Source organism: Mirounga angustirostris, unplaced genomic scaffold (genome assembly GCF_029215605.1).
Source record: "Mirounga angustirostris isolate CCGP_5_RB_7025 unplaced genomic scaffold, mMirAng1.0.hap1 SCAF_6, whole genome shotgun sequence".
Classification (NCBI taxonomy): domain Eukaryota; kingdom Metazoa; phylum Chordata; class Mammalia; order Carnivora; family Phocidae; genus Mirounga; species Mirounga angustirostris.
Window position 1 is genome coordinate 46,525,388 of NW_026991714.1, and position 23,957 is coordinate 46,549,344.

At 36.6% G+C, this 23,957-nt stretch overlaps 2 protein-coding genes across 12 annotated transcripts in view; one reads left to right on the forward strand and one right to left on the reverse strand.

The window, feature by feature from the left end:
- TPR (translocated promoter region, nuclear basket protein) overlaps positions 1–9,814 on the reverse strand; it is a 78,568-nt gene extending 68,754 nt beyond the window's left edge. For 3 of the 5 annotated variants that reach the window (XM_064594233.1, XM_045877347.3, XM_045877346.3), the window contains exons 1-9: positions 9,442–9,726; positions 8,018–8,122; positions 5,270–5,343; positions 3,671–3,767; positions 2,416–2,519; positions 1,907–2,071; positions 713–805; positions 228–308; positions 61–148 (exon numbers count right to left, since the gene is read on the reverse strand). In XM_064594233.1, coding sequence (XP_064450303.1) covers positions 61–148; positions 228–308; positions 713–805; positions 1,907–2,071; positions 2,416–2,519; positions 3,671–3,767; positions 5,270–5,343; positions 8,018–8,122; positions 9,442–9,592 — 958 coding nt within the window. In that variant the 5' untranslated portion in view covers positions 9,593–9,726. Of the gene's footprint in view, positions 1–60; positions 149–227; positions 309–712; positions 806–1,906; positions 2,072–2,415; positions 2,520–3,670; positions 3,768–5,269; positions 5,344–8,017; positions 8,123–9,441 lie in introns of all 5 variants that reach the window. The other 2 variants (XM_045877349.3, XM_045877350.3) reach the window with 2 other exon arrangements.
- A 430-nt stretch (positions 9,815–10,244) lies between these two features.
- The window catches only part of ODR4 (odr-4 GPCR localization factor homolog), a 35,806-nt gene continuing 22,093 nt past the window's right edge, over positions 10,245–23,957 (forward strand). For 2 of the 7 annotated variants that reach the window (XR_010412324.1, XR_010412323.1), the window contains exons 1-7: positions 10,245–10,526; positions 12,065–12,155; positions 12,994–13,114; positions 16,130–16,267; positions 19,676–19,771; positions 22,093–22,199; positions 23,248–23,284. Coding sequence is in view for 5 of the 7 variants with exons in the window: in XM_064594241.1 (XP_064450311.1) it covers positions 13,016–13,114; positions 16,130–16,267; positions 19,676–19,771; positions 22,093–22,199; positions 23,248–23,284 (477 nt within the window). In the remaining 2 variants the exon portion in view is untranslated. Of the gene's footprint in view, positions 10,527–12,064; positions 12,156–12,993; positions 13,115–16,129; positions 16,268–19,675; positions 19,772–22,092; positions 22,200–23,247; positions 23,285–23,957 lie in introns of those variants that run through there. The other 5 variants (XM_064594241.1, XM_054508017.2, XM_054508016.2 and 2 more) reach the window with 5 other exon arrangements.

Genomic DNA, 23,957 nt, shown 5'->3' on the forward strand with positions numbered 1-23,957 from the left:
GAAAAAAAATATCTTTTATCTAAAAAACAAAATAATCTTCCCATAATTAAAAAATCTTACCTTCTCCAGCTTCTTTCAAAAGTTTGTGTAGTTCATCCACTGCTCGGGTCAGTTCATTGCTCTTTGCCTCTGAGTCATCAGCAGCACTCTAAAATTTAATCTTAAAAAGTTACTGGACACCCAAAAATGCAACATTAGGACACTAAAATGTGTGGTCGGGCATTTACCTTGTATAGATTAGAGAGCTTTATGTGAGCATTTAATTCATTGTGGAATTTCTCTTCCATACTGGCCTGCTGTTCCTTGGCCTACAAAAAAGACCCAATTACAGCAGTCTCGTTTGAACTGAATTTAGAATGCTTATCGAACGTTAAGATAAAAAAAAATTTGTAAAGAGATAAAAATTAACATCAGTTTCAGGATAAAGATGAATTACCTTAAAGTTAAAATACTGCTGATATCTTTATCTTAAACTGTAATACTTCAATGATATTAAAATTAACCATACTCATTTTCAGACAGTACTTTGGATATAGCATGTGATTGCCATTTTTGAATCTAGCTATTTCAGCTTAGCTACAGCGTATGAGAGTGTTCTGGCCATTTTATGGTATCAGAAACCGTTTAAAACATGAAATCATGTAAATAATAATAGCCTCATAAGTGCTTTAATATTTTTGGAAAAGAGAAATTTTAAAGTGGTCATCTCCACCTCTTTCAGTTTGGTCAACAGCTCTTCTACATGTTTTTGAAGATTTTCATTTGATGTTTTCAAGCCATTCATCTGTTCTTCCATTCTAGAAACCTAGAAATAGAAAAGTTGGGTGAAGAGAGGAGGTTGTATTAATACTAACATTAATTTGATATGAAGTTTAGCTGCCAAATGAAAGCAAAATAATGCCCTACACCCAAAAAAGGGCTTCACATAAAACATGTATATTTAAGGGACGCCTGGGTGGCTCAGTTGTTGAGCGTCTACCTTCGGCTCGGGTCATGATCCCGGGGCCCGGGGATTGAGCCCCGCATTGGGATCCCTGCTCGGTGGGAAGCCTGCTTCTCCTTCCCCCACTCCCCCTGCTTGTGTTCCCTCTCTTGCTGTGTCTCTCTCTGTCAAATAAATAAAAAAAATCTTTAAAACAACAACAACAACAAAAAAACATGTATATTTAAGAAAATGAAAAATAATAGCTTACGGAACAACACATTTGGATTTAGCTCACAAAATTTACCACCACTTTTAAATATAACTTAAAGATACATCAAAAGAGAGTATATAGTATCAAAATTCATCAAAGAATATCTTAAAGTATTTATTTAAATGCATTTGGTTCATTTCCTAGGTCAAATGTTTATGAATTATGTCTTCCACGTTTCTTTTTTTTTTTTTAAGATTTTATTTATTTGCGAGAGAGAGAATGAGAGACAGAGAGCATGAGAGGGAGGAGGGTCAGAGGGAGAAGCAGACTCCCTGCTGAGCAGGGAGCCTGATGTGGGACTCGATCCCGGGACTCCAGGATCATGACCTGAGCCGAAGGCAGTCGCTTAACCAACTGAGCCACCCAGGCGTCCCATCCACGTTTCTAATATCATAATATTTACTTCGGTACACCCTGGAGTACATTTTTTTTTTTTAAGATTTTTATTTACTTATTTGAGAGAGAGAGAGAGAGCACGAGCTGGGGGAAGGGCAGAGGGAGAGAGAGAGGGACAAGCAGACTTCCCTCTGAGCAGCGCAGAGCCTGACTTGAGGCTCGATCCCAGGACCTCGAGATCATGACCTGAGCCGAACTCAGATGCTTAACTGACTGAGCCACCCAGGCACCCCTCACCATGGAATACATTTGTAATAAGCTGGTACACAAATATAAGTTTTAACCAAAATGAAAATAAAATTTTACTAACTTACCTCCTCTTTTTTGTTTTCAAGATTACATTTAAGTTCTAGAATCTCATTTCCTTTTTCTCTGCCAAGAGCCAGAAGTTCATCAGTTTTAGTTTTTAACTCTGTATTCAGCCATGTATTCTGATTATGTAACAACTCCTTTTCTTGCTCCAAGCGTTTTTCTCGATACTAAAGATATCCAAGAAAATAACATTTACAGTTAAAGACAATATATGGCTAGTTAAAAGATTTTGCCTGTAGCTAAAGAACACAAGCAGAATCTTAACAAAAGAAGTATTTGCATGCATTCTTAACAGAAAAAGATGGTCAGATAAGAACTATAAGAAACTTAAATATCACGTAAACAAATAGTTCAATTAAAACTGTCTTAATGTTTAATTATTTTCCTGACATTAAACAAAAACAAAAACACAGCTTTTAATCACATTACTGATCACTTGCTTATACTTAAAATTTAAGTACGTTTTAAGCAAAAATTGTATTTTGTGCATTAGAAATTATTTGTTACTTGCTTTAACAGAAACGTCAGAAGCTTGAAGTTCATCCAGTTTTAACTGCAGATCACCCTTTGTGGCATTGCTTTCTTTAAGTTTTTCATTTAGACGTTTAAAATCCTCTAGAAAGGTCAGAAGAGAATTTAAAAATAATGACTAGTTAATGCTCAGAGGAACCAAACATCGAAGATGCAGCTCTAGAAATACAAGCATCTAATGCAAGATACGTAGTTCTCAACCCCTTAATTTGTTTTTGTCATACTTAGTTACAAATTTAATTTTCACAAATGATAAGCCAAATTTGTGCACCCAACCCAACATGTAAATTATACTGGTTATTTTATTTTTAAATGCAGTATCTTAAGCTAAATATACAAATTCACATTAATTTTCCTGATATACACCTATAGATCTATTAAAATTTCATAAATAGCCATTTGTTAAGTTAAAAAGCAGTAATACATATAAAAATCTACTCAAAATAGCCAGAATAATACATGCTTAATTTTCTTTAGATTCCTTACACCAAAGTTCTTATTAAAAAAATTCTTTTAATTTTATCTATCACCAGCTGATCAACATCACCAGTAAATACTCTGAAGTAACTTAACTGAGACTGGAGAAGTATAGTTACCTAATTGAATATTATTGTAAAGCAACATAAACAGTTGAAAAATCTATTAATAAAAATAAAAATCTTAAAAAATTTTATAAAAGGAACCAAAGGGAAACTGATACCATTACACTGCTTAAGAGTCAGGTTCACCTTAATACATCAACTACATCATATACTATATACTATGTATCTATCTTACTTATATTACTTAGCTTATATTCCTGCCTAACTCCTTCAGTCCATATTTTTAAATATAAGGTTTTCTTTCAGGTTCCTATACATATTGAATGTTTATGGACAGGTTATACACCAGCAAGTATGTCTGTGTTAGGAGTCCAGCCTCTACAACTGAATGAACACTTAAACTGCTTCCAATTTGATATTATAGAGAACACTGAAGTATCTTAGCATGTAAACCTTGGTCCAAATTACAACTGCTTAGATGTTTTTCATTTGTGTATACTTGTCCAGACACTTCTTTAAAACCTTGATAATGATCTAAAGATAAATGAGTGGGAGAAACAGCAGGCTATTACACTGAACTATATTCTGAGCTATGACAAACACCAGCAACAGAAATGGACTGAGGATTAACTCCTAGCACTATTAGAAGAGAGAGGAGAGAGTGGAGTTAGAGGTTAAAGTATTTCTTCATACCTGTTAAATATTCAAGTTCCTGAGATAGTCTCTCATTGGTTCTAACTAAGTCTCTTTTCTCAGCTTCTAATTCTTCTTTCGTCCTTGTAAACTGGCTCTATCATATAAAGGAGAAGCAAAATATGTTTAAACTAAAGAACTGTGTTCAAGTTCCAACTCAGAAATGTCACTTTAACATTAGCTGTAGTTTAAGAATGGTTGGTTTTCTTTCTCTTATAACTTAATACATCAGAAAGTTTAAAAATTACCTGTAATTTCAACACTATTTATATTTTTCATTTTTAAAAATTATTTTCATAGGCTTATGAAAAAATTTCCCACGTCACTATCACTTGGAAGTGCCCTTGTTACTTAAACATGCCTTTGTAGAAAATTTAATTTACTTCTAATTTTTTGCTGCCATAAAATGCAATTTTATGGGTATCACTGCATTTACAGGTTGGTTCAAATTATTTTTCAAGAAAGAGCCCTAGAAATGGAATTATTTAAAACCTTTAATATATTTTCTCAAACTGCTTTGCAGCAAGACAATGGCAATCAGTATGTTTTGATTCATAAGTGCCAATTTCAAGCCACTCATGTCAGAAATGAAGATCATTCTTAAGGAGAAAGAAATCAATGTTAACATGGGGAGATCAAAAATAATTACCTTATTGTTTTATTTACATTTTTCTGATCACAAGTGAAGTAGAGCAACATTTCATATTGCCACTGACCATTTGTGCAGCTTCCCGTTTTTTTTAATTCCTTTGCCCATTTCCCCCTTGAATGATTTTTCTTAAAGTATGAAAGTATTCCTATATTAAGGATCCAAATAGTCATATTTTAATTGAAAAAATACTTATTAGTGCTTTATTTGTGTTTTAGTTCTTTTTATGCAGAGAATTTTAAATTTCTATTGGATTACGTCTACCACTTTCCCATTATAAGTACCTTTTATACACCAAGTACCTTTTAAATTCAAATCAAACACAAGTTTTTTTGGTTCTGTTTTTCTAAACACAAGTTTTTAAAAAGCAATGGCAAGAGTCTGAAGTTCTTTCCAGTTAGAGAATCACTGACTATGACCACTTTATTAAACCAATGGGTAAACATTCCTGTGATCATATTCAATCTGTTACTCTTATCACTACTCTAAGGAAATGATTTCTGATATGGATTCACCCATATTCCCAACTGTAGCACAATAGTTGAAATAATGCCTGAGTAACAGTAAGTATTAAATACAGAATTTCTAAAAGGAAAGAAGGATGATAGGTAGGTAAGTGGGTGAGTGGGGGACAAATAAATGGATCTATGAGTATTTCTCCTACTTACAGTTCTATGGCACTTTACTTACTTTTTTTAAAAAAAATTACAACCTTAAGAACTATGGCATTATAAGCAAGTTTCCTTTTATATTAAGTATCAATATATTCTGATGAGTAAAAGAATCAATAAAACATATAAAAGTCCAATTAAGGAATTTACATATATGCATTTCTTTCAGTAGTTTCTCCTAATAGAACATGTTTCACCTTCCCATTAAGTAACACAAAATAGAATATTTCCTCAAGTATCATGTTTATAGTTAGCTTTATTCGCAGGAATAACTTGTACCTGAATGGCAATATTGCGATCCTGAGCAACTTCAAGTTCTTTATTTTTCTCAGTTAGCGCCTTCAGTTGATTGTCTGGATAAAAGGAATTTTATGAACATAAACACATAAACTTAAAAACTGCAATGATAGTTTTCATCCATCTGCCACCCATATATACACTTTAAAATGAAGAAACTGAGTCTCAGAAAGGCTGACTTATAGAACATAGTATTCCAAATTCATGAATACCCCAAATTTACTCTACTTCTAAACCAAACTTTTTTTCTTCTTTTTTTTAAAAGATTTTATTTTGAGAGAGAGCAAGCACGCGCGCAGACGCAGGTGGAGCAGCAGAGGGCGAGGGAGAAGCAGGCTCCCTGCTGAGCTGGGAGACCAATGCAGGCTTTGATCCCAGGACCCTGGGATCATGACCTGAGCTGAAGGCAGATGCTTAACCGACTGAGCCACCCAGGCGCCCCCCTCCTCCTTTTTTTAAGTAGGCATCACGCCCCGTGTGGAGCCCAACACGGGGATAGAACTCAAGACCCTGAGATCAAGGCCTGAGCTGAAACCAAGAGTCGGACACCCAACCTGAGCCACCCAAGTGCCCCAAGACCAAATTTTTAAATATGCTATCCTGTCTCCAAAATCTTATTTGTGATCATTCTAACCAACATTTATAGGAAAAAGCATATACAATTGTCACTTTAATCATTTTTCAATGACTCTTCTAAGTCAATCATAACAATGAATTATATTTACAAATCAGAAAATTTGAGTTAAAAAAAACAAGATCAAGAAAATAAATAACATTTAAACTATATAACATGTATACAGAGTAAATAACAACAATGGATAATTATGATTCAGCTTGTTCATCACTCTAAAAAGAGCCTTCAACATGGAGGAAACAAAATTATGCTTGAAACTGAATTGTCAATCCCAACAATCTCCACTTATAATGGTCTAACTCCTTGTATAGTTTCTTCTCTAAAAGCATGCAGATAACTAGGAAGAATATACTTTCTGAAACTTCCTTCCACTAAAACACATCTATATTATGTGCTAGCAATTTAATAAATAAATATATTATTACTACTTCCAATCTTTAGTTCTATTTAAACAAGTGGCTTATTATAGGGGAAAACCCTGTTAAATTAGTCTGAATTTTCTATTTTGCATTATATTACTTACTGTTTTCCAAACTTACAGATCTGGAATGATAAACCAAAAAAACACAAACTTAACTGTATATACCCCAGAGAGGCATACTAGATGTGTGTCTAGGTTTATCCTCATCTTCTCCTCCTCCTCTCCCTTCCAGATCATATAAAAGAAGCTATAATCACAGTAATTTTCCTGAAATGCTTTAGCACCTCTGCTCTACAGACCTAGTTACTACACCAAGGAAGAACTATATACAGATGATGAACCAGATCTAGCTACTCGATAAATTTAAATTTTATGCCCTCATTACATGTGTATAAATACCATTGTACATATATGCCACATATTTTAAAAATTAAGTGCTTCAAAATTAGCTAGAAAAAAATTATGACCTAAATAGTTGATAGGCACAGACCTGGTTAAGAAAAAAGGCTTAGGTGTTAACCATTCTCTTATTAGCTTCCTGTGTTCCCAAATTAAAAATCCAGCTACATCTAATAACATATTATGCCCCCATTCTATAAAGATCTTTTCTGACATTTGCTCTTTCCTATTATTAGCATAGCACAGAATACACATCATTTTCCCAAGAAATGCCAGTGCCTTTAACTAAGATCTTGTGTACCTTCTAGAACTTAATGATATATGTAAACTTATTAAAAAGGAAATTATGTGGGGCACCTGAGTAGAACAGTCTATCAAGCATCTGACTCTTGGTTTCAGCTCAGGTCATGATCTCAGGGTCATGAGATCAAGCCCCATGTGGGGGTCCACGCTCAGCACAGAAACCGCTTAAGATCCTCTCCCCCGCCCTCTGTACTTTCTCTCTAAAAATAAATAAATCTTAAAAAAAAAAAAAGGAAATTACTCATCTTTCCCAAGAAACAGGTCTTAAAGGGGAAATATCCTGGGATTCATAAATACTTATAAAAAATATAACAGTTAAGGGGCGCCTGGGTGGCTCAGTTGGTTAAGCGACTGCCTTCGGCTCAGGTCATGGTCCTGGAGTCCCGGGATCGAGTCCCGCATCGGGCTCCCTGCTCGGCAGCGAGTCTGCTTCTCCCTCTGACCCTCCTCCCTCTCATGCTCTCTGTCTCTCATTCTCTCTCTCTCAAATAAATAAATAAAATCTTAAAAAAAAAAAAATTTATATATAAAAAAAATAACAGTTAAAATATAATAATGAAACTAATAAGCTTTATTCTTCAACAAATTAAAAATAATTCTCTCTCCTTAATTGTGTTTTCAGTTGCATAATGCTTTATGACTTTTAAAGATGCTTTCAAAAATCTCATTTGATCTGTACAGTTATGTAAGCAGATGGACAGGTGGTTCTAGCCATTTTATATGTTATGATTTACATACGGCAAAAGAGTTTTTAATAGCAGTCAGAATTAGAACCCAGGTCTCCTAGCCATTCATTATGCCTTATGCTCTCAATGAAGTCTACCATCAAGTGAAAACTCAAAATACCACCATAAATGGAAACAATGACAATCAGTATTTTCGTAAACAGTAAGTCAATGTTTCGAGAGCATACAAAAGAGTGCCTAAAGATCTCCATACTACAAGAATAAAATAAGGATGTAAAAATACTTACTGAGCTTCTCTAGGTCAAGCCTCAAGCTTTGGCACTCTCGGGTTTCATTCACAAGTCTCTCCTGACTGTGGGACAGCCTCTTCTCTATCTCAAAGTACTGTTGTTCTTCAGAAGCAGAGAAAAAAATTAAAATCAAACACACATGTATACACACCGTCAATACTACTACTTATTTTTAACAGTGTTGATTTTAATATTTAAGACATAGTATTTGAACTGCACTCCAAATAACAGAATTTGAGTAAAGATAATTAGATCACTGAAAGGACTTTAACATTTCCAACTTACAAATGACAAAAGAAAGTAAGACCTACAGGGGCTTTTCCAACTTCTGTCTATTCCACAAGACTGAAATTCTTCAAGGTAGGCAACATGTCTTACTTATCTTAGTACTTTCCCCACACGTCAGTAGACATTTTAGTATAAAGCAGACACCATGTACAAAAAAATTAGATTAAAAACTACTTTGTTTTAAAACGTTGTGTTAAAAGACAGTGTATACTGCTCAGCATAGTAACAAGCACACAGAAGACAATCGATATTTATGTGTATATTAAAGAACAGACGCGGTGCATCTTCAGAGTTGGGATTCAGAGAATTACTTTTCGACACCAATTCTGCTGGATAATTACATTTTTTGAAGTGATAATGTATTCAGAATTTTCAACCAATTTAGCAAAAACAGCACCGTACCCCCCACGCCCCCAGGTAAACCAGGACAAATAACAGTTTGCATTTCACTAACGGTAATTACTACGGTCTTAATCTTTCTTCACGGATATTCAAGTTACTATTATCCGTAACTTTCTTACTCGAGGGTCTACTGTAAGTACCTATAAACAGGTCTTTAAACTCCAACTTTTAGAAAGAATTCCGATGTATCAAACTTATTTTCGTTCGCTGTGTTTCCAACGCTGTCTTATGCACCTACTCATGTATGTGACCATCTAGTTCGTTACCTGACCAGCGCGAAAGACTAAAAAAGAGAAGTGCACGAAGCAGGCCATTAGACAAAGACCTCTGAATCCAGGTGACCAGAAAAGTGAGAGGAAATTACTAGCAAAGCAACATAAAGAGACGGTACTCTAAGCTTAGAGATAGGGGTCGCAGACTCGCGCTAGTCCGGAGTAAATATGCCCAGATCTTCACAATTTCTGTGCGCCGAACATTAAGTGGTCCCTACGTGAGACCACACTGATTACAAAGAAGACGGAACGAAGTGTAAATTCAGTTTAGAACAAACAAAAGAGCTCCATTTCAAACTGTGGGCGCAAGTAAGAGAAGGCCTAGGGGGGTGTAAGGGGCCGGGGAAGCGATGCCACCAGTGAAGTCGTAGGCAGAGAGCGAGCTTGCAAGGGGAGAAGACCAGCCATAGCTACGGAGTCGGGCCCAGAATCAAGGGCGGGAAGAGCGTCGCCACTTACCACTCTCCACCTTAAATTTCTCATGCCGCCCCTTCAGGCCATCGATCTCGGATTGCTGGTCAGCAAGGAACTTTTCGAGTTTGTTCTGGACGGACTTAGGCAGCTTATTCAGCTCCGTGCGCTCCAGCACTTGCTGCAACACCGCCGCCATGTCGACCGGGCCGGAGGTCGCGGGGCCGGCAGCCGGCGGAGCAGAAACCGAGAAGAAAGGCGAAGACCAAGAGAACCCAGAAGCCTGGGCGGCCACCTCGACCACCTCGCTCCGCGGCTCGCGTGCGCCTGCCCGCCGGAGACTCCCGCGGCGGGACCCTGGGAAATAGAGTCCTGCCTTAGGGCCGGCGCCACACGCGCCACAGCGCTCGCGCCCGAAGTGCGCGCGCAGCCGCCGGAAGCTGGGCACCCTGGGAATCCGAGTTCAGCCGCGGCCCCTGACCCTGTCTGATTTCCGGCTCCCCAGTCCACCCGCCTCGAGCCGCGCGGGCCTGTGGGAAACGTAGTGTTTTCCTCAATCCCTTCCGTGCGCCTGACTGCGCACCGCCCATTCCACTTCCTTTTTTCTCCCCGCCCCCCGGCTCTCCTCCCCCGGCAGCATAACCGCTGTCCGCGAGATGGCGCCACCGAGTATTCGTCAACTTAGGTCCCACCCTGAAAAGCAAGGCGACCTTACCGTCAAAGCTCCGGGATGCCATGGGTCGTCCTCTTTGGCGGCTTCTAGACACTGAGCCACTAGAGGGCATCGGTCCGGGCAGGGCTGGACGGCAGGCGCCGGGCTACCGCCACGCTCTCAATGGCGCCCGGAAGGGGGCGGGGTGGCGACCGCAGTCGCTTGGGCTGAGGTACTGCGGTGAAGGAAGGGGGGCAGCGTGCGTCATCAGACCGCGCCACCTGACTCCAGAGACCCTCGGTTTGCAGTGGGAAGTGAGGTGTGGGAAGTCTGTCGCTTTCTGATGAATTCATTGGCTGTGAAATTTGGACCCGAGGGGAATCTGGCCCCTGGAGGCTTATACTTGCGCCGTAAAGCTCCTTCTCAGGAGGACTGACAGTTCGACAGATTCATCTGTCAGGCGGGCACATTTTGAGCGCAGGTGAGTCAGCCTACGGGTGTAGTACTTCTGTGTGAGGGTTGAGTGTGTGCGTTCGGGCTCAGAGAGCCTCCTTCTGAAGGAAGATGGAAAGGGACCGAGTGTAGGAAACATACGGGCAGACACTCCGGTACCACACTCGAGTCCGTTTATGACAAAATTTATTTAAGATGGAGCGCTTAATGCCTTCTGTGTGTATGTGGCGGGGTGGGGAACAACGAGCCAACAAGAATTTAAGGAGCCCGTTTCATTTTTCAGGAAGAGGATTTAAAGTAAAGCAGGAGGACTTTGAGTGTGGCCTTTGTTTTTATGTTTTAAGGTAATATTGTAGAAAGTGCTACCATGTGTTTATGTTTTTAAGATGGAAAAACCTTTAGAGCAGAAGTTTTAAAACACGTTCTTAAAAACCGCTTATCACCTTGCCTCCATAATAGAACTACTTGTTTCCAGATTGTAATTCTGTGATTTCTATGCTGAATCTGTAGATTATTTCATGTTTAATTATTCTTCCGAAAGAACTTCTTAACTTTTTCATTGAAAATAAAGCATTCCCAATTCATTCCCCCCTCAGTTCCCACAGTAGCAGCCCTTTTGTGAATATTATTAAGGATAAGTTAATTTTGCCCCAAAATATTTTATATAAGCACTTTAATTAAGGTTGGTGGTATGCGTAGTACTGTGCTATGCCCTTGGCTCACTATTAGTGATCTACTATTTGGAAAATGCAGATATTCTGTACTCGGAATCACAATCCTAAAACTAGATAGATCTTCAGAATTGCCTGATCCAAATTCTTTATTTTATAAACTAGGAAACCAGAATCCAAAGAGATTGAATTGTCTCAAGTCACAGTGCTTGGACAACTTGCATAGCTTATGTTGTCACACAACACTTCAGGATAAATTAAACTGTTTTAGGCAAGATCTATGTTTTTAGTAATGTCCTTTGTAAGGTATGGTTGGCTATATTTTAAAGTTTTGAAGAAGCATTAAAGTAATATGATTACTGGGTGACACCTTGGAAAAAATAAGATTGGGAAGTTACATGTAATTTTGGAGTCACCGTCACTGCTTTTTCTTGGAATAACTGAGAATTATTAAGGCAGAAGGAAAAGGAGTAGAATAGTATGATGAAGAAGAGGAAAGTTTAATACGTTAAGGCACTATTAAAAGTGGAAAGCCTTTAAATTTATAGCAGCATTAATGATTTAGATGGGCAGTTCTAGACTTAGTCTAAAAATAACTCTTGTGCAAACCCAATTTACTTGCACAGTTGTTGGGAAAGAGTTGGGAAGAAATTTAATGCATTTTGAGACAAAACTGCAGGCTCTTTGAAAAAAACAGCATCCAGTAGGCAATTTCAAACTGGAATCAATTCTTTGGGCTTTACTTTTAGAGTAATGCAAAATCATTGTGATTGGCAATTTACTTTACTGATGGCAGATATACCACCCCAGCTCATCTGCAGTTGTTTCGACTTTGTTGTACTAAATAAGATTGAAGGTTTTTACACAGCTCAAGTGACTGTTATTTCTATTCAAGGTGCTGCAACTGTCCTTTACAAACTGGAGAGAGAGTAAGAGAGTGCACAGAACAGGAACCACCCTTTGTAAAGGTTTAATTGAGAGACGAGGTATGTTTCCATAGTATGAACATAGCATTTAAGGGCATGGATTCTAGGGCTAGACTGCCTGAGTTTAAATCCCACCTTTGCCATTTACCAGCTTTGTTGCTTGGGCAAGTTACATTTCTTTTCTTCCTTTTGGTTTCTTAATCTATAAAACAAGGGTTATAATGATAGTACTTACCTCCTGGAGTTTTTGTGAATATTACAGATGTTACCATATATAAAGTACTTAGAATAATGCCTTATACAAAATCGAAACTATGTAAATGTCCATTATTGCATTGCTACTCATTGAATTCCATAATTCTGATTATACTATGAGTTACTCAAGGGCATAAGTCAAGTATTCTTCACCTTTGTGCCATCCCACTTGGCACAATTTCTAGCACATAGTAATTCTTCATAGTATGCTTATTGAGTAAGTGAATTTGGTTCTCTCTACCTCCTAAGAGCAGCTCAGAAATTGTCCTCTTTCCTGTTTTAGAAATGAGCACAATGAGGTTCAGCAAGAGACTATCAAAGATGATACAACTAAGGAGTAGCAAATTAAATAAAAAATCAGGTGTGTTAGTGTTCTCTCCCCTATCTTAGATATGGAAGTGGGTTTTTATCTTTTATGTCAGCTCTAGTTGACTGGTAGTCATTTCCAGCAGTACTGTGTTGAGAATTTTGAAGCTAAATTTGAACTTTGCAGGAAAGAATACCCTACTTAACAAGCAGTCTCTGTAAGGCATGGGATAGTATCAGGATGCTACCACTTCTGTCTCTGTACAACCCCATGACAAAAACATGGCAAATTATATTTTTACCTAAAAGTGGTGTATATTTTTTTCTTGGAATTTAGGAGAGTGAATTAGTTCCTAATAATGGGAAGAACCTACATTGTAGAAGAGACTGTTGGCCAGTATCTTTCAAACATAAATCTTCAAGGAAAGGCTTTTGTCTCTGGTCTTTTAATTGGACAGGTATGTATCTTTCAGTGCATTTATTGATAAAACAAATTAGCTCTTTATTTAAAGTTAAAATGTGCTATTTAACGGTAAGCTCAAGGTTAGGGAATGGAGGAATGGAATGTAGAAGAACTTAAAATGGTCTTTGAGGAAAAATGTGGAGAAGCAGGACAAACCTAGCCCAGGTTTGCTTAAGTCAGAATGCATTCCCTTTTGACAATGTAAAAGTAACTCATAATGTAGAAACTCTAAAATTAGAATTTCACTAATCAAATTATACATATTTTATTGTCTTTCCAAGTGTTTTTTACTCTCTTCTAATCTTTATTAATTCCTGGTTGTCTAATTCTTTGCAAAAGTAGCTTTTGACAACTTTATTCCCATTGTTTGTTTTATTTCAGTCTTATGGCGATTGTGGTCATGTCTTTTGTTACATGCTATGGTACTCACTCATCTTACTGAATTTTTTTTTAATGTTGATTCAGTGGAGAGAGGGAAAGGGAATAGGAGAAATTTGCAAATAAGACATTTTATTTTCCTTTTGGAGTTAAGCCTTAAAAATCAACACAAAATGGAACAGAGATTTGGGCAGTTACTTTAAAAAGCATAAGCATCAGGGGCGCCTGGGTGGCTCAGTTGGTTAAACAACTGCCTTCCGCTCAGGTCATGATCCTGGAGTCCCGGGATCGAGTCCCGCATCGGGCTCCCTGCTCAGCGGGAAGCCTGCTTCTCCCTCTGCTTGTGCTCTCTCTCTCTGACAAATAAGTGAATAACATCTTAAAAAAATTAAAAAAAAAAAAAGCATAAGCATCTGCTGATTTATTATAATTGAAGAAAAAATATGTTAATCAGCAGGGAGGACAGGCCAGCAGTAGAAAGCAACAAAAAAAGGAGAGTCAGGGACAAACTGGCTACTCCATCTAAACACTATTTAGGGGAGAGTGCACTGTGGCCCAAGGACTTGATTTTGATACCTAGAAGCAAAAAGAGTTTTATTGTGACAATTTTCTTTCTGAATATTTTATCATAATGCCTTAGAACCTTCAAATTGCATAATTAACTTCTCTTGTTCCAATTCTATCCAGATTTTGAAGCTACTTCCTCCTGTAATTTGAGCCCCATGTTATCTACTTACAAAGAATGTACTGTCAAGGAGAGTCATGTGTTCACACTCCTTCATAGTATTCTTGTTTTCAGCATCATTCTGAATGAGCTTAATGTCAGTCTAGCCCTGAGAGACCAGATCATTCTCAGCGTTTTCACAAATCTGATTTCTTAACTTGTAAGACAGAGAGTAGACTCTGTACTATTCACCCAGGTAACACTACCCTATGAGGCCTCTCCTTAGACAGCCCAACTACCCTTCTTGGTAATAATCTGAACTACTTTTTTTTTTTTTTAAAGATTTTTTTTATTTATTTGAGACAGAGACAGACAGAGCACAAGCAGCAGAGGGAGAGGGAGAAGCAGACTCCCCGCTGAGGAGGTAGCCCAATGCGGGGCTTGATCCCAGGACCCCCGACGTCATGACCTGAGCCGAAGGCAGCCGCCCAACTGACTGAGCCACTTCGGCTCAGCCCTGAATACTTTTTGATTGAGGTTACTTGCATCCAATATTGGGCTCTTTTTGTTAGGAACTTTTTATTTAAGGTTTTCTACTTCCCTATATTTAAGAAAGTTTAAGGGAATAAGAGTCTCAGAGAAAGGTATCCTCAGTAGAGATAAAAGGTCAGGGAGAAATAACCCTCTTCCAAACTTGCCTTACTCACATAGGCTGTTTCTAGAGCTTGGCAAAACCACCATCTTACAAATAAGTCTCCCACAGTTTAGGATTTTCCTTCCAGTCTTTCCTTATGCTATCTTTTCATCCTTTCCAGTTATTTTCTTTTTCTTTATTCCAGGGCTCATCACTTTTTTCTTCTTTCCCTCAAGCTTGCCTGTTTCCTATTCTCTGGGTCAGTTTCTTTTTCTTTTTAAAGTCATGCTTTCTTAATCAGCACCTGCCTTTTCCTTTGTGCATTTGAATGTAACTTTCGGGAAATAACTTTTGTAGAAATAATTTCTCTTCCTTTATTTTCTATTCCAGGATGACACTCCTAATGGCAATTTCAGGTCATGTATAAGAATGACACCATGCTAACTGGTTTTATCTGCCTTATTTTTACTTTTTCTTTACAGCAAACTTTCACTGTAGTGAGACTGAGCTATTAAAACTTCCCTGAATTTAGGGTGCCTGGGTGGCTCAGTTGGTTAAGCGACTGCCTTCAGCTCAGGTCATGATCCTGGAGTCCCAGGATCGAGTCCCACATCAGGCTCCCTGCTCAGCGGGGAGTCTGCTTCTCCCTCTGATCCTCTTCCCTCTCATGCTCTCTGTCTCTCATTCTTTCTCTCTCAAATAAATAAATAAAATTAAAAAAAAAAAAAAAAAAGAAAATCCTTTAAAAAAAAAAAAACTTCCCTGAATTTATCTTCAGATATCCCACCTTTGTTTACCATTTAAGTGCTATTAAAACTCAGGAATATAAATCTGATACGGCTTCAATTATGTATCCCACATCCCCTTTGCTTTTCTGTGGATACACATCTACAAGTTCCCTACTATCATTGTTTCAATGGAAGTAAGAAACACAAGGTCATTTGTTGCTTTATTTTACGGAGTTTTTATATCTGCTGAACCATTCCATCTGTTCAGATTATTTAGAAGATAAATATAATAACTAGAAAACTGATCAAGCATATTTTAGTTAAAGTACAGTATATTCACTTATCCAGTAAGCTGTTTTTAAAGACCATTGTATGATTCACATTCAGAATGCCCAAACAAATAAGAAGCTGATATTAAGTATATAAATAAATGTTGTGTGAGGGAAACATTGTAAGGCTATTCATGAAAATTGGTTTCCCCATAGCTTCCATTATAAGTATTAACAATTTAAGCTGCTATGAATATTACTGTTTTTGCATGTCACAAGAGCTTTATTTTCTTCAATCAGATGTCACTCTAATAAGCTTTTCTAATTTGTTTTTAAGTGTTCTTCACAAAAGGATTATGTCATTCTTGCCACTAGAACACCACCCAAAGAGGAACAAAATGAGAACCTCACACATCAACAAAAAGCTAAGTTGGATAACTTGGATGAAGAATGGGCCACAGAACATGCCAACCAGGTCATCATATTTGTCTTTTTATATAGTTAAGTTGTGCTTATTGACTAACAAAATAAAAGCACTTCATCCTCAGATTACTAGACTAGGATTTCAGAGTACTCATTTTTAAGTCTTCAAAACTTGCATAGTATATCAATGATAGAAGTATTTTTGTTCTGTTTCATCCATGATTATATTTTTCATTTGTTGATTACTTGTGTATAATTTTAAAAAGTATTTTTTACTTGAGTTTAAATAACCCACCCAAGATTACATAATAAGTGATGGAACTGGGATTTGAACCCAGGCAGTCTGATTTGGAAGCCTTTGACTTTATATGCTGTGCTTTTATTATTTATTTATTTATTTATTTATTTATTTATTTATTTATTAAAGATTTTATTTATTTATTTGAGAGAGAGAGAATGAGAGAGAACACATGAGATGGGATAGGGTCAGAGGGCAAAGCAGACTCCCTGCCGAGCAGGGAGCCCAATGCGGGACTCGATCCAGGGACTCCAGGATCATGACCTGAGCTGAAGGCAGTCGCTTAACCAACTGAGCCACCCAGGCGCCCTATATGCTGTGCTTTTAGATTGTTAACCTTTATGCACTGTTTTTTAACCTCTCTTTATTATTGGTCCTTTAGCTTATTTACAAGTATTCTTTAAAATAATACTAGTTATTGACAATAAAGTTGTTGGTCAGATTGTTTTAAAGACTTAACGTGGGTACTGAGAGAATAAAATGATGGTTTGGTTAGGTTCTTTTTAATGTCCTTAGAATGTATGTTGTAACCAAAGTGAAAGACATTATTACCACAAGAGAAATGGGATAAAAGTAGAAAAGTGCTATAAGAATATAGAATGGTGAATAATTAAGTACCTGCCCATGGCTTCACAGAAGGTTCTGAACTTGTAAGATGAATAGGACTGCCAGTAGAAGTCAGAGAACACACTGAACACACAAAGGACTGTATGAATACATGATCCAAAGGCATGAAAGTTAAAGGCAGGGGAAGAGGTAGGGACAGAGCAAGCAATTGGGTATAACTGAAACACGGTTATTTAAAAGAATGTATTTAGACAGAAGGTTGGAAGGGGCCAGTTTATGGATGGTTTTGGAGTGCCATCCTAAGAAGGAGTTTGATAGATAGTAGCTCTGTGGTAGACTTTCAGAGCTCCCTATCTTGAGAAGGAGTTGATATGATTGATCAGTCATTTAGAAAATAATTTCAATACCTTGACACAGTATAAATGGAGGGTAGAGAGACTGAACATCAGTTACTGTTATAGTTCAAAAAAAGATGATGTGAGCCCATTCTAGACTAAGCTTTGTGAAGATGGATCACATCTGTTTTGTTTATGGCTATATCCTCAATGCCAAGCATAGTATTTCCATAGTTTACAAGAACTCCAAAATACTGAATAAGTGAATGCATGAATTAACTAATGCAGTGAGTTAAAACTTCACTGCCAAAACACTCCAGTCACAGCGCTAGTAGCAAGATGATTTAGTGACCAAGTAGACTGGGAATGAAAAGCATTTGAGAAAGTAGCTAAAGATGACAGAGATTTCTAGCCTGGATGTTTAGGAAGATGGTGTTGCCATTTCATAGAAGGAAACAGATTTGGGAGTGGGTGAGAGGGAATGGTGAGTAAATACACTTGAAAGTAGTCATTGAATGGATTGTGTCAACTAATAGGAAATTTTAGAGTAAGGTAAAAGTAATCATTTCCATCTCCCATCAACTTTAAAATTTTCAGAGATGCACGTTTATCTGTATGTGTGTCTGTATTTGTGATGGGGGGTTGTGTGTAGTAAAAGAATCTAAGAAATTTTTAATATCATCTAATGAAAATATTAAATATTTTAAACTTAAATTCCCAGTGGTTTCTAAATAATTTTAGACTCCAGTTTTGTTGTTGGTTTCTTGTAAAACTATATACTTATACATATGTATATAGCACATACATACCTATATGTATAGAGAGATGTGTATCATACACGTACGCATACAAACATAAAATTTTTATAGCAAAATAGGTTAACCTTTTTGCCCCTAGAAAGAAACAGCTACTTTTATGTGTTGGTAATTTTGAAAATATGCATATTTCCATGCCAAATATGAAAACTTTGTTCTTTATTTATATGTCAAGCTTGTGCTACTATAATGAATAGGATTTATGAAATCATAGGGAACCACCAGCAGACACTAAATAAATATATTCAGGAATAGACTATGGTATCTAAGAAGATTTAACTTTCTGATCAGTTTTCTTATGTACTGAGTACACACAAAAAAAGCACTTTGATCTCTGAGTTTAGATGGTAGAAAGAAGTCCATGTGTATTAAGAACTAGCCACAATCACGTGAAGGGAAATAACATATTATGGAGAACAAATTGGTAGTGTGGGTCAGAAACCTTAAAAATAAGCATAACTTCATAAACTAGTAATCCACTTCAAGAAATTTATTCTAAGCAAATAATCCCATGAACACAGAAAGCCTTGCTAGAATTTTTACAATATTATTTTAGAGTAAAGAAAAATTGGAAATAACATTCATATGCAATATAATAAAGAGATGTAAAAAATTAAAATAAATGTAAAAAATAGGAAACAATAGATTTTCAAGTCAGATCCCCTCTCTTCAAATCCCAAACTTTAGTAATCTTCTGAATATTAATAGGTATACAGAGTTAGTTGAGAATCACTTCTTCCCTTAAAGAACTTCCAGACCATTGAATACAAGTAATTATAACACAGGCTTGTCTGATAAGTTCCATGGGAAAACTACACCAAAGTCTTATGGGAGTTGGGAGATCAAAGTATCAGGGAAGGCAGCTTCCTCAAGCTGACTTTGAAGTATTCAATAGAGTTCAGACACAGAGAAGGTAAGGGAGAGTCAGTTTAGCCTGAGGGAGCAGTCTGAATGAAGGTATAGAGTTAGCCAGGTATATGTATGGTATTTCAGGGAAAGTAATATCAAGTGAGGCTCTGAGTATCAGATTAGCTAGATTTTAGGGTCTGAAATACCAGTAGTAGATAAATTTATATATTATTTAGGTGACAGTAGAAGCCATTGAAAAATTTTTAGAAGGTATTTCAGTCTGTGATCTTGTGAGAAGGGTTTGTTTATTGATGTAGTTAAAGGGTGTCATTACTAATGGTATTAAATAGCTTTAGTTATAAAGGCAAAAAAGTAAGGACACTCTAGGAACATTGTGTATATAACGACGCCCCTTCATCATGGTTACCAAATATTTCTCAATATTTTAACCCGTTTTTCAAAGCTCCCACCTCAATGCTATGCATATAGTTGGTGCTCAAGAGTATTTGCTGATTTAATATTTAGCTTATCAAACACAAAAGATTGCATATAATGGCAAATACTTATGTTAACTAATACTATATTTTTATTTTTAGGTGTCCAGAATGCTACCAGGGGGACTTTTAGTTCTTGGAGTATTTATCATTACAACTTTAGAAATGGGAAATGATTTTCAGAATGCCCTGCGCAGAGTAAGTCTGAAATATCAAAAATTCTTAGTATGATCAAAGTTACTTTTTTTTTTTTTTTAAAGCAAGCTCCACACCCAGCATGGAGTCCAACATGGGGCTTGAACTCACAACCTTAAGATCAAGATCTGAGCTGAGATTAAGAGTCAGATGCTTAACCAACTGAATCACCCAGGCGCCCCAAAGTTATGTCATATTTTAATTGATTATACTTATAAACAATGATCCTAGGCATATTTAGATTAGTATTCCATAATTCTTTATGCTGGGATTATGTTGAAACCGCTTTTTCCATCCAACTGCTTGGTATTTTGAGCATTAAAAAAATGTCAATATTTCTATTTTCAATCAAAGCTATATATTTTTAAATAGCTTTAAGTTTAAAGATAATTTTTTACTATTATGAGACAAATTATAATGGTTTAAGAGTTTTTCTTATACAATAGCAATATTCTGCTAGAGCTTCCTTTTAGTTCCAAGTGATTGCTGTAATGCGAAGTTGATAGATTTTGTGATTCTTCACCTGTTCAATATTCTCAAGATCCTGAGAGTAAAACATAATCAGATTCGGGGCGCCTGGGTGGCTCAGTCGTTAAGCGTCTGCCTTCGGCTCAGGTCGTGATCCCAGGGTCCTGGGATCAAGCCCCGCATCCGGCTCCCTGCTTGGCGGGAAGCCTGCTTCTCCCTCTCCTGCTCCCCCTGCTTGTGTTCCCTCTCTCGCTGTGTCTCTGTCTGTCAAATAAATAAATAAAATCTTTAAAAAAAAATAAATAAATAAATAATCAGATTCTTTATTCCTGGACAGAGTATCTATCATTAGTCCCCTCCTTTTTTTATTCCCATATCAGTAAATTGGGTAACATAGTATGTAAATAAATATGAAGGTCAACAAGCTGTTTCCCCTTAAGCCCAAATCTAAAGCAAACTTTGTGCAGGCAGCTTTCATCTCTTTTAGTACTCAGGATCCAAATGAGCCTTCAAAAAGTTCTTTCCCACCCCAAGAGAGGGGGGGACCCTATAATCTTGAGAAGTGCAAAACCCCACAGAATCTCCAAAAAACATTTTCTAGTAAAAAAGTGTGCAGCCAGTAAGAATCACAGTTGCTACAGTTTCTTCCAGTTTTGTAACCTTTCCTGTCAAATGTCCCACATTAAATCTTTGCAATTTTACCTAAGGGAGAAAGGGAAGAAAATGGAGATATTCCTCCCCCCTGGCTAGTTACTCAACTTTCTGCTGTTTTTTCCATTTTAAATAAATGTACCTTTCACAGTTGTTCATCTTCTTTGACATTTTGAAATGTAATCTAAATGTGTTTTTAATCTCATTGGTTGTGCATCCTTTTGTGGTTGGCACTGGATTGCATAGGGTGAATGTGGGCTCAATGCTAGAGAGATACAGTTGGTCCTCTTTCTTTTTTTTTTTTTTTTTTTAAGATTTTTTATTTATTTGACAGAGAGAGACAGTGAGAGAGGGAACACAAGCAGGGGGAGTGGGAGAGGGAGAAGCAGGCTTCCCGCTGAGCAGGGAGCCTGATGTGGGGCTTGATCCCAGGACCCTGGGATCATAATCTGAGCCAAAGGCAGACGCTTAACGACTGAGCCACCCAGGCAGCCCCCAAGTACACGGTCCTCTTTCCTTTTGCTTCGAAGAAATTTCTTTTGATATAATTATTAAGAAAGTTGTGCCTCTTCTCATCAATTGTGTTCAGTTTATGGGCCATGTGAATTAGGTAACAGATTAGGTTTGTCTGTGCACATTATTATTAGGAGGTTTAGAGTCAAATTTATGATCCCTCTACTCATATCAGGTATGCATTTTTATAGTTCTTATTTCTGGCATAAATGTATGTCACTATTTCTGATTTTTTTTTTACTTTCAGTTTGTTACTACTATATTTTATGTGTACTGTATAGTGCCTTATATCTTTTGTGATATTTAGTAAGAAATCCCAAAAGGGTGACCTGCTTCATTTTTGTAGGTTAAAAGTCACTTGTCATTTCTCATTCTAATTAAAATAGTCTTTATTCTATACTTCTAAACTTAAATCCTAATTACCCAAAATTAATTTCTTATGTCCAGTTGATCAATGACCGTGATTTATATTTTTACATTTAGAACCCAAATTTTATAGATCCCTGAAAATGGAATCCAAAAAGTTAATAATCAGTTTTACTCTTTCTTTTGAAGGAAATAAAATTTAATGATAGAATCATGGAATTTTAAAGCTAATTAGGAGCTTAGAGACATTATAATTATCTTTTTTCTGCATTCACTTTTGTTCTCTTATTTTGCATTAAGTTGATGTGTGTTTTGCTCTCTTTCAGCTAGTATTTGCTATGGAAAAATCTATGAATAAAAGGAGATTGTGGAATTTCACAGAAGAGGAGATCTCAGAACGAGTGACACTTCACATTTGTTCTTCTACAAAAAAGTATCTTTTATTTAGGTGTTTATATTTTAAAGTATGTGATATCAAAATAATGTTCCTGCAGTTTTTTCCCGAAATATTTATTTAAATTGTATTTTGAAAACAGGCATAATTTGGAAGTTTTTCCTTCAAATAACACATAATTAGGACTGCCAATAATAATAATAGAAATAATGGTCGTTAATCATGTCTTAGGATTGTTAAAGAGTTTAAGAAAGGTGGCAAGGACTGGGGATTCTGAGCTCTTTACCAGCCAACTACCCCATTTTTTGATGCTTAGTAGGTCCTCTACAAGAGAGGTCGATGCCCATCTGACAGCTTAGGCAAAGTAATGGCTTTTATCATGTTAAATTTTCACCTCCAGTTCAAAATGTCCAATTCAGAGCACAGATAATACTGAGCTGGACACTGTAGGACATCCAAGAGATTTTTATGTCTTTAGCCAAGATCAAGTGACACTAAAAGCCTCCTTAGGGCCTTCTTAGCTTCTTTCCTCTACATCTTGCCAGAGGCAGCCACACCAAGGGAGCGAAGCAGTGCAAGGGACCAGTAAATCAGGACTTGCAAAAGACAAAATTCAAAAACTGATCATTCCTGCAGAAGCTGAGCTTGTAACTCATTTATAGGCCCTTTGACCCAATAAACATTTTCAGACTTGACTCCATTCAAAACAGCACTCCTATTTGTTATAGAGGATGTGTATTTGAGGAAAATTTTGCAAGTGCTTCCATTCTATTCATTGTGATTAGCAGGATTTTAAGCAATAGGGAATAGTTTAAAGCACCACAAGTATTATAGTCAGAACAGTTTTTGTGTACATATATATTAGTTTATACAAAATATGAATGTATATATGTTTATTTACAAGTTATATGTGTATTTGTGCAAACATACATATAAATATATATGTATATCTTTAAGTATACGAAGTGGTATGATTTTATAAAAACTCTTGGATGCATGTACTTTATTTTGATTTTTTGATAGTTTATTTTCTTTTGATTATCAAGAATTCTCTTTTTTTGGTTATTTCTATCCTTAATCAGTAAAGAATATTTTGTCGAACTTATGATATCCATGATCCAAAGGTAAGAAAAATTGCTTTTTAAAGATTTTTGTATTACAAAGTATTTTTAAAATAAAATTCAATTATTTTAAAATTTTTCAGTGCTTTCACTTCTTACTGATGTCTACAACCACCTGCACTTTTTGTTTTGAAATATGATTAATTTCATTACAAGCAAGGAAAAAAGTTTTTGTTGTTGTTCAAATACTTTTCTTAAGCTCCCCCTACCTATTTATGCATTTAGTATTATATTTGAGAGGTTGGTAGTAAAAGCATCTGGGCTTTTGGTAGTTACGTTGCCTAGTAAGCAAGCTACCTACTAGCAGAATCCAGACTAACATTTTGCTAAGGTGTCTAAAAGCAATATGAAAAAGTAACTTCACAGTACTGTGTTAAGAGAGGATAGGACAGAAAGGAGAACATCTGGCACCTGGCAAATAACCACCTGTTCAGTGGTTATTTGCTTCACACACAAGCTTCTGAATTGACACTGTCAAAGTTACAGATGAGAACCAGAGAACGGATTCTTTTTAACCTAGCACTGGGGGATGGAGTTGCCAAGGCTGTCTGGAATGTATTGAAGGATAGTGAATTTAATGCATGCTTTATTTCTATTTAGTTTTAACCTGTTGCCCTTTAATGAAAGAAGTTGGCCAAATATGTTAGATATCAGCTTGTATGATTTATTAGGTTTT